Source organism: Hypanus sabinus, chromosome 28 (assembly GCF_030144855.1).
Source record: "Hypanus sabinus isolate sHypSab1 chromosome 28, sHypSab1.hap1, whole genome shotgun sequence".
NCBI classification, from domain to species: Eukaryota; Metazoa; Chordata; class Chondrichthyes; order Myliobatiformes; family Dasyatidae; genus Hypanus; species Hypanus sabinus.
Window position 1 is genome coordinate 17,109,768 of NC_082733.1, and position 21,865 is coordinate 17,131,632.

At 45.3% G+C, this 21,865-nt stretch overlaps 1 protein-coding gene across 1 annotated transcript in view; it reads left to right on the forward strand.

Annotated features, from left to right (window-relative positions):
* The window catches only part of hdgfl3 (HDGF like 3), a 127,568-nt gene that overhangs the window by 67,398 nt on the left and 38,305 nt on the right, over window positions 1–21,865 (forward strand). The window contains exon 3 of the mRNA XM_059952665.1: window positions 8,068–8,206. Within this exon, the coding sequence (XP_059808648.1) occupies window positions 8,068–8,206 (139 nt within the window). The remainder of the gene's footprint in view (window positions 1–8,067; window positions 8,207–21,865) is intronic.

Consider the following 21,865-nt stretch of genomic DNA (forward strand, 5'->3'; position numbering starts at 1 on the left):
CAATCCGTTCAATGGTCGTACATACCATCTCCTCCGACGTCTTCTCTCTTTTCTGTGTTGCAGTAATTTCAACAAAAGTAATTCTTTTTCAACATTTACTCGCTGCAACTCCAACATGATGCGCTCGGTTTCAGTAGGTATTGTTTGAAGTGCACAAAGAAACTCAATACAGTGGCATAGAAACCCCACCGCCAACTAGCATTTTGGCGGTGAATTGCAGAGCGACGCAGACAAGCCAACGTATAAGTATAAGTGGCCACAACAGCATAGGCCACGTACGTAGGCTGTGACGTAGAGCCTACGCAGAAGTATAAATCAGCCTTGAGCCTTCACAACTAATGGACTACATGCTATCTCTCCTGGGAAATCACCATCCTAGTTTTATTTTTAAAGAACACTTTATGCAACAAATGCCTGATTAGATTCACACAGCCCTCACTAATGCATCCATGAAGGTCAATGGGAGCTTGCTAAAATGGCCGTTAGTCTACACTCAGCCAGGCAGAGTTGCGCCGTTCCTCCTCCTTTCCCTGTCTCAATAAGCCCTGTCAGCAGACTCACATCCATTGCTCCAAACCAGAAAATGCTGGGTCTATATTGTTACCGCACATGCTTGGGCACGGACGCCAAAAAGTGCTGATCGCCATGCAGCTTTGATAGTGCCTGCGCATCTGGACATCAAAGGTCTGTGAACACCATGGGTTCCAGCTGTCAGGCTGCCTATTGTTCATTACAGACGCCCTATTAGAGTGACTCTTCCTGTGTGACGCAGGCTCTCAAGTGAGGGTGCAGCCAGCGTTGCCCATTGATTATAAAGCAGAGAGCGAAGGACCCTTTCTAGAAGGGCCAACAGCAGTAGGATCTGGACATGACACATGACATTCTGCTTCAGTGAATGAAGCTACGCATGGGACTTTGTTTTGCCTAATGCTGCTAGAACTCTGCTCAGCACAAATTTCCGGTGCACCAAAGGACTGTTAGTAGGTCTTAAGAACTGCCAGCTTGTGGAGGCAAAAGACTTTGGGTCATTACCCTCTACCCCAGTAAGTCCTCCACGATGACTCTAACTCTGTAGTACATTCACCACTGCATGTGAATTCACACGCCTGGTTGCCCATTGCCCCATAGAGCCTGCAAACTGGAGGCACACTGCTTGTAACTGTATTATCGGCCTCTTGCATCTGGGCTGGAAGGCTTCATGGAATCTGGTTGCTTTAAAGTTTGCCAAGGCCTTAGGAAAAATGTGTGAGACTGGAGTGCAGCCTGTTTTGTATTTCAGCAGGCAAAAATTAACCGTAACGTTCAGGCACCATTAGTAGCTTTTGATATCCCTGAGTAATGGTTTGACCACGTCAATGTAAACTTAGATGGTTCTCTCTCCCCTCCCTCCGTTTCACATATCTCCTTACCATGGTGGACAATACCACCAGGGGGCCAGAGGTTGTCCCTCTAGCGTCTGACCGCTGTGGCCATTGTTCAGGCCTGGGTCCCTTGGTTCAGTGTCCCATCTGCATTTCTACCGACCACCATCTCTGATTTACATCAGATCTCTGGGCCTTGATGTTAAATTGCATCACACCATGGCGTAACACTTGCAGTCCAATGTCCTCTGCACGAGGTTCCACTGTTCCACAAAGGCTGCTCTGAGGGTCTCCTTGGCAGACGGGTTTTGGCACGATCGTCTCCTGTGGGTCCTGCTGGGGCTCAGAACGACTCCAAAAGAGGACCTGCAACCCTCCACAGCTAATTTGGTGTATGGGCAGCAGCTAGGGTGCTGGGTAATTTTATTCCTGACAATATGACCATCTGGTCAGCATCTCAGCAGCGTTCAGCCCTCCATAGTAAACTCAATTCTTTTACACCTATTCCTACCTCCCATCATGACATTACAGCACTCTTGGGTTCCAATTGACCTACATTCTACCTCATTTGTTTTTATCCACCGTGATGCACATTCTGCATTTTGGAACAGGGCAAAAAGACCTTTATTGTAGACAGGAAGGCTAATGCACTTTTGTAGATCGCCTGATGCCAGTCCACCAAGACCTGGATGGTTCTACTGCCGTTTTCTGTGTATCACAACAAGACCCTAATCAAGCTAGAGGCACCTGCTAGTTCTCAAACCACCACACATGCCCTGAGCCAGGCGGCTGCTATGAGCTCCAGACAGACTCACAATGCCGGTTTTGGCAGATCCTGAGGGTGGGGAAGGCTGCGATTTAGGGTAACGTAATGGGTGACAGATGATGCATATTATTCATAATAGAACCTGTTCCACTTTAATTCACAAACATTGTCATCGAGTTGTTGAGTTCACTTTAAGAGACTGGCGTAATAATGGTCTTATTGAAAGTAAAAGACTGCTGCTTTTATTAAGCACATAAAACGACTCTTGGCATGTTTTATTCACAAACTCCTGACAGTATAAACCAGTTTGAGCTGTCCTTTATTGCTGAAATTCTATTTCAGTCCTCAAATAGTTAAAATTCTGTTTAAAACAATCTCTTCCACTTCTGCTATTAAACTCAGAACAGATGCTGGAAAGAGTTCAGCAACAAAATCTAACCTTCTTCCTAAAATATAATGTGTGAAGTGCTGATTTTCATACCGCAATGGCAAGTAATTAAACGTTTGTGGAATAATGAATGGCTAAGAGAATCTTCAGTGAGTGCCATGTCCATAGTGATAATGCCTTTGTCTTCAGGCCTAACCTTGAATCACTAAAATATTTAAGTATACAAATTCTTAGAATGTCAAGATAAAGTTATATTTCCTTCATTGTAAGGCAGTGTAAACTGCTTAATACAAGTAAATTAATGCCCCATTTAAAAAGGGATTGAATGTTCCAGTTGTGTGCGTGAATCTCCTTTTTAGTTATTAATGTATTGTTTTAAAGTATTAGATTGTATCATTGAATCAATTCACTTAATGAATGATCAAATGTACTGCTTTGATCTCCTATCATAGGTTAACTGAACTGGCAGGGCTGGGATTGCTATAGCTGGAAATGGGCCCTTTACCAAAAGGGTCAGGGGAGAAAAAAAAGTAGGCCACAGCTACCTCTCTCATTTATTCTTCTTGATTCCAGTAGAAGTATGGCTGTTGACAATGTCTGGTCCAGTGTCCTGATAATCTGTTGCCAGGCTGTGAAGACCCAATTGCTTGTAGTGTGTCTAAGTGTTGACTGAATCCTGTGGAACTGAGGATCAGAACGAAGCAATGGTTTCTGAGAGATGAAATAGAAAACACCATGTATCTTCCAAAGTCGGACAGAAGTCCATTATAGGAAAATTATCATCAAGGCTAGTTCAATATAGAGATATCTTAAGATGGGGCATTGATTTAATGCATAAAGAATGAGACAGTAACTACAAAAAATGAACTGTAAAATTTAATTAAAATTTTCAGGCAATAAATGGAATTTGTAAACTACAAAGTCTATAACTGGCTAGATACAATATTAATGAACAGCTCTTTATTGAAAATTCTCTCTGTTTATTACATTAAGGAAAATGTTAGACCATTTATTCTGAATCAGTTAATGCCTATTAAAATGACTGTAAGAAAATTGCTTACAATAATGTCTATCCCAATTTGTTTAAATAGCTGTGAGTTACTTTTAGATCTCCAGCAGATGATTTTATGCATAATATGTAGCCTAACAACTTCTGCAACACAGACTACCTCCTCTGCAACCCCGAAACAGTGACTTACATGTACTGAAGCTCTCATCTGTCACTTTGCCACTTCCGGGTTGCCCGGTTACAGTAGTGCAGACCTTCTATGCTGATGGATGCTGCTCTCCCCGTGGTGGGGAGAGCTTTATCCATGATCGACTGGGCCAAATCCACTACTTTTAGTAGGATCTTCCATTTAAGTGCATTGGTGTTTCCATACCAGGCTGCAATGCAGCCAGTCAATATACTCTCCACCACACGTCCATAGAAATTTGTCAAAATCTTAGATGTCATGTTGAATCTTGGCCAACTCCTAAGGAAGTAGAGGTGCTGCCATGCTTTCTTTGTAATTGCACTTAGGTGCTAGGTCCAAGACAGGTCCTCTGAAATGATGACAGCGAGGAACTTAAAATTGTTGACTCTCTTCAACTCCGGTCCCCTGATGAGGACTGGATCATGTTTCCTCCTCCTGAAGTCAATAATCATCTCCCTGGTCTTGCTGACATTGAGTAAGAGATTATTGTTGTTAGCAGCTCGTCTGGTGGTGCTGTGACATTAGTGCTGGACTCCGGAACGGAGGTTCCCGGGTTCGAATCCGGTCGGGCCGATCCCGAGTACGCTTTCCATCCGTGCCGGGTTGAGCGTTGAGCTCGCAACTCGACCTCGTAAAATAAAGGGAAATACTGCGAAATGTCTGTGTGAGGAGTGGCGCCTGGTAAGACACTGGCCTCTCAAGGCCTGAGTCGACGTTATCATCATCACATTGTGACACCACTCAGCCGGATTTTCAATCTCACTCCTATATGCTGATTTGTCATCAAACTTAAATCAGAATCAAAGTCAGAATCAGGTTTATTATCACTGGCATGTGATGTGAAATTTGTTAACTTAGCAGCAGCAGTTCAATGCAATACTTAATCTTGCAGAAATAATAGTAATAGAAACATAGAAAACCTATAACACAATACAGGCCCTTAGGCCCACAAAGCTGTGCCAAACATGTCCTTACCTTAGAACTACCTAGGCTTACCCATAGCCCTCTATTTTGTACCTATGTACCTATCCAGGAGTCTCTTAAAAGACCCTATTGCCTCTGCCTCCACCACCACCGCTGGCAGCCCATTCCACGCACTCACCACTCTCTGCATAATAAAACTTACCCTTGACACCTCCTCTGTACCTGCTTCCAAGTACCTTAAAACTATGCCCTTTTGTGTTGGCCATTTCAGCCCTGGGAAAAAGCCTCTGACTATCCACACGATCAATGGCTCTCATTATCTTATACACCTCTATCAGGTCACCTCTCACCCTCCGTCGCTCCAAGGAGAAAAGGCTCTGAGTTCACTCAACCTATTCTCACAGGGCACGCTCCCTAATCTAGGCAACATCCTTGTAAATCTCCTCTGCACCCTTTCTATGGTTTCCACGTCCTTCCTGTAGCGAGGCGAACAGAATTGAGCACAGTACAAGAGGGGTCTGGCCAGGGTCCTATGTAGCTGCAACATTACCTCTCGGCTCTAAACTAATCCCACGATTGATGAAGGCCGATGCACCATATGCCTGATTAACCACAGAGTCAATCTGCGCAGCAGCCTTGAGTGTCCTTAAATTCAGACTCCAAGATCTCTCTGATCTTCCACCCTGCCAAGAGTCTTACCATTAATGCTATATTCTGCCATCATAAATAAAATAATAATAAATAAACAAGTCACTGAGTTACGTATATTGAATAGATTTTTAAAATAACATGCTAAAACAGAAATTCTGTATATTTTTTAAAAAAGTGAGATAGTGTCCAAGGATTCAATGTCCCTTTAGGAATCGAGTGGCAGTGGGGAAGAACCTGTTCCTGAATCGCTGAGTGTGTGCCTTCAGGCTTCTGTTCCTCCTACCTGATGGTAACAGAGAGAAAAGGGCGTGCTGGAGGTCCTTCATAATGGACGCTGCCTTTCTGAGACACCATTCCTTGAAGATGTCCTGGGTACTTTGTAGGCTAGTACCCAAAATGAAGCTGACTAGATTTACAACCCTCTGCAGCTTCTTTTGGTCCTGTGCAGTAGCCCCCACATACAAGACAGTGATGCAGCCTGTTAGAATGCTTTCCACGGTACATCTGTAGAAGTTTTTGAGTTTATTTGTTGACATGTCATATCTCCTAATAAAGTATAGCCACTGTCTTCTTTAAAAACTGCATCAATACGTTGGGACCAGGTAAAATCCTCAGAGATCTGGACACCCAGGAACTTGAAACTGCTCACTCTCTCCACTTCTGATCCCTCTATAACGGATTGGAGCTGTGTTAAGCCACACAGTGATGTGTAAAGCAAATAGAGCAGGGGGCTAAGCACACGGTGCAAGTGAGGAAATTGAGGTCTTGAAGCTTCTTGATTAGTTTTGAGGGAGTGATAGTAATGCTACAATGAAAATGGAAGTTTGGAGAATACTGTTGTTGAAAGCATTGTATGAAGGCAGTCTATATCTGCATTAGGGGTCCGCGCTGATTTTGTTCAGTTAATCAAGAGAACTCGGCAGTGAACTCTCGATGAATGCCTGGTTGAGAGCTGTTGCTGGTTGTCTGTCAATGTTGTCTGTCCAACAATGATGGGAGACCTGCGTGTGAGAGTCTTTAAAGTGGAAAAGCCATTACACTGGGGCACTTACACTCAATGGACTTCAGACGTCTGGGTCCAGTGGTACGAGTGTTCGCTACAATCCGGGATCTTCCTTGGTTGCAGTGGATGACCGTGACATCCTCTGTGCCTTGTCAAGCCCTTTGCTCTCCACATCACGTTGCAGAACCGCCTTCCTGGTCGTTGAATCTCACTGTAAGTCTCATCTGCCCCATCCGCCGGAGCTGCCTTCACTTGCTAGTTACAGGCATATCCCTCTCTCACCGGGGCGTGAGGCCTGCTGGCTACCCTCACCTGGTTCAGCCCGCCTGTTGAAGTATTGTACTGGGGTGTGGCCGCTGTTGCATGCAGTTACTTGGAGCCGCAGGTGAGAGCTCCAAGTGGGACTCAAAGTGAAGTGAGCTGTCCACGAATGGACGCAACACCAGTGGTACTAAACCTCTCTAGACACCCCATCAATAACTATTAGGAACTAATATGCAGTTTTATAGTACTGCTGTCGTCGGTAGGTCGCATCTGGAACTTCCATTTGGCGGATGATTTCCCTCCACGCCGTTCTGACGTATTGAAAAATCATTTATGTGGCAAGTTATAGCAGTGGTTTGCCATTGCCTTCTGCCGGGTGAGTTTTTTTTAAGAGATCACCAGCTCTTAACCCAGCACGGATGGAAAGTGTGCAAGGGAGCCAGCCGGATTCGAACCCCGAAGTCCAGCGCCGATGCCACTATGCCACCAGCCAGCTTATAGTACTGTAGTAGTGTTCTAATTTGTCCTGTATTTCATTTAAACACATTGTTTGTTACTTAGTTAAATGGTTGTTTGTCTTTTTTTTTTAAACCTATTTTAACTATTCCCACGAAACTTCAGCTCATCAGCTCATTGGGAGAGCCGTTTAATTGGGCCAAAATATACTGGTCCTGATGTGTCCCAATTAACTAGAATACACTCTACTTGGAACGCACAAAAAAATTTGCAAAAATGTTATTTATTTATGTATCTCACACCAAAGAAGCACTGCCACACAAAAAGAAAGTTAAAACTTAACTCAAAAAGTACTGGAGTTAATTGGTAACGAATGAGGCAGCAACTATATAAAAAAAATCTAAAATTATATTAAAATTCTCAGGCAATAAATTGAACTCAGTGGCAGAGAAATTGACAGTTGATATTTCAGGTTGAAACCCTTCACTTAGACTGGTTTAATCAAAAACAGCTGCTTACGTTCCTCCTGGAAGCAATGTCACCCTTTTATTTTGAATTTGGACCATCATTCTTATTACTGTCTATTGCAAACCAAACACAGCCCATCTTCAGTGTTGACATAAGGACAGAAATTCGGCTCCAACATTCTTTGGTCTGGCTAGGTACCCCAGTCTCTATAAATTCAGCTGCTGTTGTACAATCCTATATCACCCATGTATTCTAGAAATGGAAGATGTTGCTACCCCTTTAGACCACTCACTCTGTCTCCCACAAAACTTAATCATAGAACTTCAAAGAAATGGCGGAGAATTGGTCTATGGGCTTACAGTAGTTCAACCTGAAGATAATAAGTAAGATCAGTCATCAGCAAACAACTGAGTTTCTGCAGATGCTAGAAATCCAGAGCAACACACACAAAATTCAGGAGGCTATCAGGAGCCAGGCAGCATCTGTGGAGAGGAATAGAGAGGCATCATAGTGTTCTGATGTGTAGTGTATTTAATCCACGAAGCTTGGAGAAACTCATTTGAGATCAGTAATTGAGTTTTCTATTCTAGTGCCTTTCTGGGATCAAAAGACCTTTTACCATACCAAGAATATAAAGAAAAATTTGGAAAGTCTAACAAACGAAAAGGCTTCAATGAAGGTCTGTGGGAGATTGAAAACAATCCTGGTGTCAAGTTCACAGGATATCAGGTAAGGACTGTTTGTGGATGCTTTAGTATTTTAGTAATAATATGTTAGGCCAACAAAAATTCACTTTATATCAGCATTTTTAAAGACTTTTATATAATTGCTATATGTGCAACAAGGAACATATTTCACGACATGCCTGCTTGTGTTTTTAAACTGGTAGCTAAACTTTACTATTTGCCATGATTTACAACTGTGTATAATCAGTGACATAGTTACCAGTGCTGCTGCTGCATTCCCATTGAAAATGTGCTGTTTTACCAGCAATGAAATCAGTAAAACTCATGAAATTGGAAGCTTAATGTCATTCAGCAAAATGGGTCTCTTCTTTTAAGATAAACCAACACTATTTTCCCTCTTAAGCATCTACCCTGTCCATTTCAGATCTTAGAGGAATTAGTTGACTAACTCACAAAAGGGAAGAGTTCTATGAAAGTTTGTGCTGAAATTCTGTGGTAAATATTCTCTGTTTATGAATTAACACTCGGGTTTTGATTAGTTTTAATACAAATTAATTTTGCTGACCTATTACCACAGTGAATTACAGTGAATCTGATCATCGGTTTCTTCACTTAACCTGTAATCTGTAGACAACTCAATTAGAAACTCATGCAGAAATTTATAAGAGATTAGCTAAATCATACATTTACCTTTTAATGGGACTGTACTCTGAATCAGAGTGACTGAGTGAGAATAACACTCCTTCAGATTTTTAACCTAATTTCAGGCTTGTAGTTTTGCCATGTATTTTCCTTGTCTTGCATCACAGTTTACATTAAATAACCTGCCCATACCTATATTATTTCTACCTTTTAAAGAGATGGGTTTTGAACCCCTTCAGTTTACAATTTTTCAGATGAATAAGTTCAATTCAGGAAATCTTGTTTTATAATTTAACGACCGTGTGGGGAATTAAGCCCCTGATCTTCTCCAGTGCGTCAATGTACTTTTAAGTGTACAATACCCAAAGATGCACATGATATGCCTTTTGTGGTCTCATACATTATAGTGTCATCGAGCAATGCAGCACAAATATAGGCCATTTGGCCTAACATCCACACCGATCATGGTGACCACCCATCTAGTCACAATTTCCTGTGTATGGCCCTTATCCCGCTAAGCCAGGTGTTCCCAACCATTAACTGTGGGGTCTGTGGACCCTTGGGAACCCCTGATCTAAGCCCCAAGTCCTATCTCTGTATTTACCTATTCCAGGTGCTTTTTAAATTATATTATTGTACCTGCTTAAACCACTTCCTCTGGCACCTTGTTCACATTATTCACCAACTTCTGAATAAGTTGCCCCCTCAAATTCTCTTTAAATCGTACCCCTCTCACCTTAAACCTATTCCTTGTTGTTCTGGACTCCCCAACCTTGGGGAAGGGAATGCTACCGTCCATCTTGTTTGTGCTCCTCATGGTTTTGTAAATTTAAGATCACCCCTAATTCTTAAATGGTATAAGGAATAAAGATCTATCTTTTCTGCATGCTCTCCAGTTTAGCTAACAAAGTGACCAAAGCTATACGCAGAACTCTAAAACAAAGTTTCAAAGCGCATTTATTATCAAAGAATGTATAAATTATACAACCTTGAGCTTTGTTTGCTCACAGGCAGTCGCAAAGCAAGGAACCCAATTTTAAAAATAAGACCCATTGCCCAGTGCCCACAGAAAAGAGGAAAAAAACCCCAAAACAAACCATAAACAATAGAAGTGAGCGACAACAACATTTTAACTAAATTGAGTTGTCGGATCCAAATCCCCAGAGCAGCCCAGACTAGGCCCAAAGCCTAGCTACTCAGTTCATCATGTTAGTGCTGCAAATTGCAACCAAGTTCACCAGACACAAAGCACAGCAGCTGGGGGCAGACTCGCAGCCTGAGCATTGCCGAGAGAGAAACCCCCCAGGCTATCTGGGCCAACATTTAAAATGTTTGAACCTCACACTAAGACCCGGGCCCTGCCACCAACAAGTTGCTCCAGACCTAAATTTCACTGCTGAAGGAGCCGTTCTCAACTTCTCCACATCAGCTCTGTGCCCAGAGCGATCCAACCTCATTCAACTTTTGGCACCCTGCATTTCCAGTCAATAATTTAGTTTGTCCAAATGGCGGATTGTAACTGGGCCTGCTCTAGGCCTTGAACAAGCTGTCCATCAATTCTCTTTGAATCTGGATTTTGCTGCCAAAGAAGCCATTCTCGACCTCTCCAATTTGACCTGATGTTTAGAGCGATCGGCCCTTGTACCTGGGTTAGTTGCATAGGCATCACAACTCCTCTGTCCTGTCTTGTCCCCTCCGAACCATTCACTCCAACCAGCGTGGCTCCAACTCCAAGTGCGTTGGTTTTTCAGCACACATCCCGCTATTTCACTGTGCCTTCACTCGCCTATTCATTGTTTGCAGTGATAGTTTACCACAATTTACTTCAAAAAAAGTGTTATTATTAATGGTTTTAACCAAACTCCTTTGCTTTTGAACTACCAGTAAGCTGTCACATCTTCAGTAGCACCATCTTAACCCGAAAGTACCGGCTTAGGAAAAGTATACTCATACATTTCCAAAATACCCATGAAGTTCGTAATTTTATTTGATTAGTTTTATTGATAACTACTTTCAATCAATGGTAACTATATCCATATCAAAATCCACTGATCGCTTTTTTTAAATACAGGTACCTTGTGCAGATATTTTAGATCCAAGTCCAAACATCCCTGAAGGTGGCAGAAATGATAGATAGCATAGTGAAAAAGGTAGTAGGGATTGTTGCCTTTATTAGCCAGTGCATAAAGTATAAGAGCATGAAGATTTTGGTACAACTTTATAGGGAATTTGCTTTGATCATAGATTTAAAAGATTGTACAATTTTGGTTATGTGTGGCTGTGCTCTATACACTCCAGGATGGGCGTGGTTGCACTGGAAAGGGTGTGGGGGAGATCTACCAGCATGTGGCATGAGATGAAATGTTTTAGTTAGGTGACGAGACTGGCTGGTTTTGTTTTCCTTGGAACAGAGTGGGCACCTGAAAGTGATAAATACTTCGTGAGAGGCATAGCTAGAGTAGATATTAAAAAAAACTACCTCCCCTTGTGATGCACCATCAATAACTCACTCTGAGACGTAAAGGTGAGATATCGGCTTTTATTGACTGGAAGAAGGAACAAGCAGTGGTTGACCACCATACTACATCCTGGAGACTGAGAGGCCGGGCTCAGGCCTCAATCGCCTTTATACAGGGGTCTGTGGGAGGAGCCACAGGAGCAGTCAGCAGGGGGCACGTCCAGACAGATATATGTAGTTCACCACACCTTGGCAGATGTCTCTAATGCTAGAGGACACAGGTTTAAGAGGAGGAGTAAGGTGTTTATAGGGGACCTGAGGAAAACATTTTTCTCCCAACGAGTGGCTGAATGGAAAGGTGGTGGAAACAGGTACTTTCACCCTTATGAAGCAACTGGACAAGAACTTAACTTACCAAACAAACGTCTAAGGTCTGTTAAGTGAGAGGACTTAAGATATGCATTTGATACTTGGCATTTATATACTTATTACATCCAAGGGAGTAAAAATCCTTATGTTGCATTTCCATCGCAATGTACGAGCAACAAGACAGGAAATGTGGGAGGATATTACCCAAACATTAAAGTTGTATACAGAATTGTTTTGCATACATGTATGTACAGTCAGGTACACAATCAGATCAATGTGTATTGATTAATCTGAAAGATGTTGTCCCGGAGCCTGTTGGTCCTGGCCTTAATGCTGCGGTAGGCTTTGCCAGACGGTATCAGCTGAAACAGTTTGTGGTTGGGGTGGCTGGAGTCCCTGATGATCCTGTGGGCCCTATTTATACACCTGCTGCGGTAAATGTCCTGAACAGAGGAACTTTTCCCTATTGCAAATATATTCTACAATTCACTAATCCACACCTTGTTGCTCTCTTGATCGTAAGGCTGAATCAGCCAACTCTAACATACATTAGTTCATACTTGTGTGTAGCTCCTGAAAATACCAATCACAACACTGTGTGCTATTGTAAAATGTGCTACACAATGGATCATTTATGCTGCTGTAGCGGTGTGCTACAAACAGCGCTAAAATTACGACACGGAGTCGGTAACTGCAGTCGAAGGAAAAACTTTATTCGAAAACTTCAGCCTCACTTTTAAGCCTCTGTCAACCGGCCCCCCATGGCGAAGAGGCTCCAAAGCTCTGTGCTCGCAAACCCCCGTAGGCTATCTAATTGTGAGTCGGTTCGCATACGCTAGGAAATGAGCCGCCACATAACCCCCCCCCAGAACCGGCGATACACCCCCCAATGTCCACAGCCTGGGCCAGAACCTGCTTGGGAGGTCGGCCTCTGCGCCGAGGCGCCGGAAACTCGGCCGGTTGCGCCAGGTCCACATGGGCCGGCTTGAGGCGGTCCACCGTGAAAACCTCCTCCTTCCCCCCAACGTCCAGCACGAACGTGGACCCGTTGTTCCGGAGCACCGTAAACGGCCCCTCGTATGGCCGCTGCAGCGGTGGCCGATGCCCGCCCCTTCGTACAAACACAAACTTACAGTTCCGTAGGTCTTTGGGTACGCAGGTCGGGTGCCGCCCATGCTGTGAAGTGGGTATGGGGGCCAGGTTACCGAGCTTCTCGCGAAGTCTGCCCAGGACTGCAGCGGGTTCTTCCTCTTGCCCCCTCGGGGCTGGTAGGAACTCCCCGGGGACGGCCAGGGGCGCGCCGTATACCAACTCGGCCGACGAGGCGTGCAGGTCGTCCTTGGGCGCTGTGCGGATGCCGAGAAGGACCCAGGGAAGCTCGTCCGCCCAGTTGGCTCCTCGCAGGCGGGCCATGAGGGCCGACTTCAGGTGACGGTGGAAACGCTCCACTAGCCCGTTCGACTGTGGGTGGTAGGCAGTGGTGTGGTGCAGCTGAGTCCCCAAAAGGCTGGCCATAGCTGACCACAGGCTGGAGGTGAACTGGGCGCCTCTGTCGGAGGTAATGTGGGCTGGTACACCAAAGCGGGATATCCAGGTGGCGATCAGGGCTCGGGCGCAAGATTCGGAGGTGGTGTCGGTGAGCGGGACCGCCTCTGGCCATCTTGTGAACCGGTCCACGATAGTCAGGAGGTAACGCGCTCCGCGCGACACTGGCAGGGGGCCCACGATATCCACATGAATGTGGTCGAAACGCCGGTGGGCGGGATGGAACTGCTGCGGTGGGGCTTTGGTGTGCCGCTGAACCTTGGCCGTCTGGCAGTGCATGCACGTCCTGGCCCATTCACTGACCTGTTTGCGGAGTCCGTGCCAAACGAACCTGCTGGAAACCATCCGGACAGTTGTCCGGATGGAGGGATGCGCCAAGTTATGAATGGAGTCGAAAACACGTCGCCGCCAGGCTGCGGGGACGACCGGACGGGGCTGGTTGGTGGCGACGTCACAGAGTAGGGTCCTCTCACCTGGGCCCACGGGGAAGTCCTGGAGCTGCAAACCAGAGACTGCAGTCCTGTAACTCGGAATCTCCTCATCTACCTGCTGTGCCTCTGCCAGTGCCTCAAAGTCTACCCCTTGGGAAAGGGCATGAACGGTAGGGCGAGAGAGCGCATCCGCCACGACATTGTCCTTACCCGAGACGTGCCGGACATCCGTTGTGTATTCAGAGATGTAGGACAGGTGGCGTTGCTGGCGGGATGACCAGGGGTCGGATGCTTTCGTAAATGCAAAGGTAAGCGGTTTGTGGTCCGTGAACGCGGTGAAGGGCCGACCTTCTAGGAAGTACCTGAAATGCCGGATTGCCAGGTAGAGCGCCAACAGTTCCCGGTCAAAAGCACTGTACTTGAGCTCGGGTGGCCGCAGGTGTTTGCTGAAAAACGCCAGGGGTTGCCAGCGACCTGCGATGAGCTGCTCCAGCACCCCACCGACTGCCGTGTTTGATGCGTCCACTGTGAGGGCGGTAGGGGTGTCCATTCTGGGATGTACTAGCATTGCGGCGTCAGCCAAAGCTTCCTTCGTTTGAACGAAAGCGGCGGCGGACTCCTCGTCCCAGGTAATGTCCTTGCTCGGACCCGACATCAGGGCGAACAGGGGGCGCATGATCCGGGCAGCTGAAGGGAGGAAGCGGCGGTAGAAATTGACCATACCTACGAATTCCTGAAGGCCTTTGACCGTGGTGGGTCGGGGGAAGTGGCGGACCGCATCTACCTTAGCGGGCAGAGGGGTTGCCCCGTCTTTAGTAATCCTGTGGCCCAGGAAGTCAATGGTATCAAGTCCGAACTGGCATTTGGCAGGGTTGATTGTAAGACCGTACTCACTCAGTCGGGCGCAGAGTTGACGGAGGTGGGACAGATGCTCCTGACGACTGCCGCTGGCTATGAGGATGTCATCCAAATAGATGAACGCGAAGTCCAGGTCCCGTCCCACCGCGTCCATTAACCGCTGGAACGTCTGTGCGGCATTCTTCAGGCCGAACGGCATGCGGAGGAACTCGAAGAGGCCAAACGGGGTGATGAGAGCCGTCTTGGGGACGTCGTCAGGATGCATCGGGATTTGATGGTACCCTCGGACAAGGTCGACCTTGGAGAAGATCTGGGCGCCGTGCAGGTTTGCCGCAAAGTCCTGAATGTGCGGCACAGGGTAGCGGTCCGGTGTGGTAGCCTCGTTCAGCCTGCGGTAGTCGCCGCACGGTCTCCAGCCCCCCGTCGCTTTGGGCACCATGTGCAGGGGGGAAGCCCAGGGGCTGTCGGACCGCCGGATGATCCCCAATTCCTCCATTCTCTGGAACTCCTCCTTCGCCAGTCGGAGCTTGTCCGGGGGAAGCCGCCGAGCACGGGCATGGAGGGGTGGTCCCTGTGTCGGGATGTGGTGCTGTACGCCGTGCCTGGGCATGGCTGCTGTGAACTGCGGTGCCAGAACCGATGGGAACTCCGCCAGGACCCTGGTGAAGTCGTTGTCGGACAGCGTGATGGAGCCGAGGTGAGGGGCTGGCAACTGGGCCGCGCCCAGGGAGAACGTCTGAAAGGTCTCGGCGTGTACCAGTCTCTTCCTGGGCAGGTCAACCAGCAGGCTGTGAGCTCGCAAAAAATCCGCACCCAGAAGCGGTTGGGCTACGGCGGCCAGTGTGAAGTCCCACGTGAACTGGCTGGGGCCGAACTGTAGCTGCACCTGACGGGTGCCATAGGTCCTTACTGTGCTGCCATTCACGGCCCTCAGGGGGGGACCCGGTGCCCTGCTGCGAGTGTCGTAACTTGTCGGAGGTAAAACGCTGACCTCAGCCCCAGTATCGACCAAAAAGCGGCGTCCCGACCTGCTATCCCACACATACAGGAGGCTATCCCGATGGCCAGCCGCCGTAGCCATCAGCGGCGGCTGGCCCTGGCGTTTCCCGGGAACTTGCAGGGCGGGCGGCAACGGCGGGCTTCTGCGCCCCACCGCTGGTGGTAGAAGCACCAGTGGTCATTGGGCCGGGGGTTAGTGGGCTCTGCGGCCGGGCCTGGACTGGTTTGCTGCCGGGAGCGTGGCTGGGTGATCTGTGCGATGGACGCCCCGCTCACCTTTTTGGCGTTCCACAGCAAGTCCGCCCGGGCTGCCACCTTCCGGGGGTCACTGAAATCCGCGTCGGACAGCAGCAGGCGTATGTCCTCGGGCAGCTGCTCCAGGAATGCCTGCTCAAACATGAGGCCTGTGTGTCCCTCGGCCAGAGACAACATCTCGTTCATTAAAGCCGATGGAGGTCTGTCGCCCAAGCCATCCAGGTGCAGTAAACGGGCAGCCCGCTCGCGCCGTGAGAGTCCGAAAGTCCTGAGGAGCAGGGCTTTGAATTCCGTGTACTTGCCGTCTGCCGGGGGCGACTGTACGAACTCCGCGACCTGGGCAGCTGTGTCCTGGTCGAGGGAGCCCACCACGTAGTAGTAGCGGGTGTCTTCTGAGGTGATCCGGCGAACGTGGAATTGGGCTTCGGCTTGCTGGAACCATAGGTCCGGGCGCTGTGTCCAGAAACCCGGCAGTTTCAACGAAACCGCATGAACAGAGGCGGCGTCGGTCGTTTCTGGTCCAAAAATCGTTTGGACCGTCGGGGTCACCAATTGTAGCGGTGTGCTACAAACAGCGCTAAAATTACGACACGGAGTCGGTAACTGCAGTCGAAGGAAAAACTTTATTCGAAAACTTCAGCCTCACTTTTAAGCCTCTGTCAACCGGCCCCCCATGGCGAAGAGGCTCCAAAGCTCTGTGCTCGCAAACCCCCGTAGGCTATCTAATTGTGAGTCGGTTCGCATACGCTAGGAAATGAGCCGCCACACTGCGTCTCAAATTTCTAACCAAAACTGGCTGGAAGCAGAAGCACTCCAAATGCATTGGAAGACTAGCACCTGGAAATTCCCCAAAATGCACACTGATGCAAAATGATTTTAAAATATACTGAGCAACACACACAAAATGTTGGAGGAACTCAGTAAGTCAGGCAGTCTCTGTGGAAAAGAGGAAGAAGTCAACATTTCAGACGGAGACCCCTCTTCACAACTGGGAAGAATGCAGACTAAGAAGGTGGAGGGAGGGGAAAGAGGCTGGCTGGAAGATGAGAGGTGAAGCCAGGTGGGAGGGAAAGGTCAAGGGCTGGGGAAGATAGAATCTGACAGGAGAGGAGAGTGGATAATAAAAATGTTTTTTTGCATTTTTTTTTCACAGTACCCTTAGTGTAGCATCCAGAGACTGTGGACTTCAGTGAGTCATGGGGTGATTTTTATTTTTAATTGAATCGCTTACCTGTTTATACTTATACTAAAGTTCTCTCAACCTGTACTCTTAAATTGCACAGATATGAAGTGGCTGACAAGTAGTCTTTACTCTCCCATATAATTGGGTCATCAGCAAGAGCTGTTTAATTCATGTAAGTTCACTCAAAATTAGTGTTGGCCTAGCCAACTAAAAGCACAATAAACAAAATGTTTTTTAAAAAACTAGAATTGTAAATTGGAAGTAAAAGCAGAATATGTTGAAAACAGCATCTGTAGAGAGAGAAAATATTAACGATTCAGAGTGACAACTTTACATCCGAACCAGGAATAGGTCAGAGTGTGAGCTGTTTTCAGTTCTCAAGGAGGGTAAGGCAAAGGGAACAAGTAGAATGAATGAGATATGATGGAGCCAAGGAAGAGTTTGATGCAAGTAACCATATTACTGGCTGTGAGATGGAGGTTAAGCGCTGTAATTGCGAATCATCTGTCTAGAGTAGAGGCAAATAGAATGAGGTCAGATGAAAGAAAGAAAAAGTGGGGATAAAACTGGATCTGTGAGTTACAGTTATGAAAGAGAATGCTGAGAATCCCGATGAGGGCTGGCGAAGATCTTAGTGGAGAATGAGTAGAAATAGGATAGGGAAATATTGCAGAATCAATATTATGATTTCAGGTCCAGAAATGCAAAGATGATAATCACTGGATTATTTCCCAAATCATTCACAAATTAGCATGGAATAAGACTGGAGGAGTAAATGAGTGGCTCAAAGACTGGTGCAGGTGTCAGTTTGTGGGATGCTGGCAACAGTCCTGGGGAGTGATGAAGCTGCCCTGTTAGAACGAGTTCAATCTGAATTGGATTGGAACCAGTGTCTGAGCACATCACATGACTAATGTTGCAGGGTTCTAGTGAGGGGAAATTTAGAAAGTGGAAGAGAAAGAACTAAGGAATTATGCAGAGTAACAAGATTGTCAATAATAACCAGAATTTGTCAGGAAAGAAGAGAGCAGTTAAATATAAGGATTAACCTCCAATTGGAGTCAGAGATGGAAATATAGTTCAAAAACAAAGTTGAAGATTCTTTATTTGAAAGCATGAAAAATTCCAAACAAGATTCACGTAAATAAAAATCAATGGTCATAACTTGTTAGCCACCACAGAAATGTGTTTGCACAGTGAACAAGTTTGAGAATTAAATATTGCAAGATACTTAAGAGTTAAGCATAACGGAGAAGGAGGCAGCATAACCCTTTACTAAAGAATGGGATAAAGGTAGCAGAGTGGAAGGATCTTTTCTCAGAAAATGGAGGAGTCAATTTTCGTGGAACGAGGAAAACATAAGGGGAAGATGGCATTGATGAGAGAGTACCGAAGCCCCAAACTGAAATGGTAATGTAATGCATCATGGAAATCATAGCTAAAATGTGTAAAAAAAAACACAACGGAAATAGCCAGGTAAAACCTTAATGTTCCAGATTGATAAACTTACATTAGAATTGACTCATTTTCAATTCTCTCTTTCTGTTTCTGTCTCTATCTCTCACCATCTATATCTCCCAGTCTCTCTCAATGTTGCCTCACTCGCTATGTACTCCCAAGAAATGAAACAGCATGGACAGTACTTAATCATGAGAACTTCAGACTCAGAAAGTCAAACTAAATGAGATTGTGATGAATGTGAATGGAAGGAGTTTATACAAGAGTTTTCTAGATCAGTCTGTCGATGAATCAGCAAGGCAATGGACTATTTTGGATCTCGTTGCGTAATGAAAAGTGATTGATTAATGATCTGATACTTAAGAGGCCTTCAGGGAACAGCGATCACAACATGAAAGTTAAATAAGATTCAGTGGAATCAGAAACCTGGATTTTAAATCTGAATGAAGCACGACTTGGCTGTGGTAAACTGGGGCTGGGATAGAAAACAAACAATAGATAACATGTAAAGAATTATTACATATCTTACAAGAAAGAAGTACAGTATATCTCTCCAAAAAGCCTCTTTGGAGGGAGACATCAAATGGAATTCAAAAACAAGAAAGCTAACAAAACACAAAAAAAAGTTTGAATGAGCTATTGCAGATATGTAAAATGCTTAAGTTAATGTGAGTGCCTTACTAACTGATATAGGAGAAATGATTAAAAAAATTATTGGAGGAAGTAAACACATATCTTACATCAGTCATCAAGGAAAAAGATGAAGTAAACCTTTTGAAAATAATGGATGACTATCTTTGAAAGTGAATTAGGAATATAGCAGTTATGGGACAGTATCTTTGCAGGGGAAGGCTGTTCATAGTATAAATTTTAGCCTAATTTGTCAACGACATGGGGAAATGAGGGTAAAATCATCAGGGAGAAAAGTTAGCCGAGAAATAGTGGATAGGTCTTCACATAAGCAATTATTATTAGAAAGAAAAAAAACAAAAGGTGATGATGCAGACCTGTGAAGGCTTAATGATGATTTGATTGTATAAGGACAGGGTGGATCATACAAACTTAAGTGGTACATTGGCAAATACAATTAGAGTAAGAAAAAATGATGAGGTAAAATTAAAGGTTCTCAATTGTATTCTCAATCAAATAAATACAAAGGCAAAGTAGACATTAATGGTTATGATCTAATTTACTATTACAGAGATGTGATTGCAAGACTTAGGACTGGGAGTATTTCAGTTTCTGGGAAGATGCATAGAAAGGAAAATGGGAGGAGCACTGTGAGCAAAATGACAAAATCAATTCAGTGATGCAAAGACGATATTAGCTCAGAACTTCAAGATGTAAAATTAAGAACAGAAAATGCTGGAAGCACTGAACAGGTCACGCAATTTGATGGAGGAAGAGGTAGCTAACATTTCAGGTCTGGGAACCTCATCAGAGTTTTGACCAATGGCCTGGGACCTGAAACAAAGAACTGTATTTCCTTCCGCAGATGCTGTCTGAAGTGCTGAGTGTTTCTAGCATTTCTGTTTTTATTTCGGATTTCCTGCATCTGCAGTTTTTATTTTGTTTTCTTTAGCTCAAGATGTGGAGTCATATTGGGTGGGGATGAGGTATGAATAGTGTCTATCTCCTAAATTAACTAAACTGTAGGATAATAATTAATCAATTAATATTTGTGATAAGGAAGAAAGTTACTGCCATCCTCATAAAGACATGTGGCTCATAAACAGACCCTTCAGCCCATCTGGTCCATGCTGAACAAGATTCCTGTCTAAGCTAGTCATAGTTTCCTAGATTTAGCCAGATCCTTCTCAACCTTTCTTATCCATATACCTGTCCAGGTGCCTACTATATGTTGTTAATGTACCTTCCTCAAGCAGTTCTCTTCATGCACTGACCACACTTTGAGAGCAAATATCATCCCTCAGGTTTCTGTTAAATCTCTTCAGCCTCACCCTAGACCTATGCCCTCTTAGTCATTAATCTCCCAATCGTTGGAAAACGATTGTGTACATCCACCCTACCTATACCTCTCATTACTGAATACACCTCTGTATGATCACTTCTTAATCTTCTGCACTCCAATGAATAAAATCCAACAAATAAAGCTCCGGCAGAAAAAAATATCAGGCACCATTTTAATTACCTTCTGGATTTGACAAGTGAAATTGGCAAGGGTAGCTGGAGGACAAATTCATTGAGTGCATTTGGAATAGTTTCTTTAAAAGACCAAATAGGGAGCAAGCTATTTTGAGTCTGGTACTCTGTATTGATGCAAGATTACTTAATGATTTCAAAGTTCAAAGTAAATTTATTATCAGAGTACATGTATGTTACCATATAAAACCCTGAGATCCGTTTGCTTGTGGACATACTCAGTAAATCAAAGAACTATAATAGAATCAATGAAAGACCACACCCAACAGGGCTGACAAACAACCAGTGTGCCAAAGACAACAAATTGTTCAAATACATAATAATAATAAATAAACAATAAATATCAAGAGCATGAGATGAAGGGTCGATAGGTTGTGGGAGCTTAGAAGGATGAGGGGAGTTAATAGAGGTGTATAAAATTATGATGGGTATAGATAGCGTGAATGCAAGCAGGCTTTTTCCACTGAGGCTAGGGGAGAAAAAGACCAGAGGTCATGGGTTAAGGGTGAAAAGGGAAAAGTTTAAAGGGAACCTTATGGGGAGCTTCTACACACAGAGAGTGGTGGGAGTGTGGAATGAGCTGCCAGTTGAAGTGGTGAATGCAGGCTCACTTTTAACATTTAAGAAAAACTTGGACAGGGACATGGATGAGAAGGGGTATGGAGGGATATGGTCTAGGTGCAAGTCAGTGGGACTAGGCAGAAAAATGATGTGGCACAGCCAAGAAGGGCCAAAAGGCCTGTTTCTGTGCTGTAATGTTCTATGGTTCTATGGGAGCAGTTCAGTGATGGGGAAAGTGAAGTTGAGTATAATTATTGTCACTGGTTCAAGACCTGATAGTTGAGAGACAATAACTGTTCCTGAACCCGGTGGTGTGAGTCCTGAGGCTTCTGTACCTTCTTCCTGATGGAAACAGTGAGAAAAAAAGCATGATCTGGGTGGTGAGGATCCCTGATGATAAATACTGGTTTCCTGCAACAATGCTCTATTTAGATGTGCTCAATGAGGTGGGGGGGGGGGGGGGGGTTCACCCATGTTGGACAGGGCTGTATCCACTGTATTGGATTTTGGTATGGATATAAGTACTACTGAGTGATAGTCATTGAGGCAGATCACCACGCTCTTCTTGGGTACTGATATAATTGAATCCTGCTTGAAGTATTTGGGTATCAGACACTGCCAAAGGTAGAGGTTAAAGATCTCGGTGATTATTCCGACCAGTTGATCAGCACAGATCTTCAGTGTTCGGCCAGGAATCCCGCCTGGGCCAGATGCTTTTCTTGGGTTCACCCTCCTGAAGGCTCTTCGCACCTGTCTCAGAGACTTAAATCTTAGGATCTT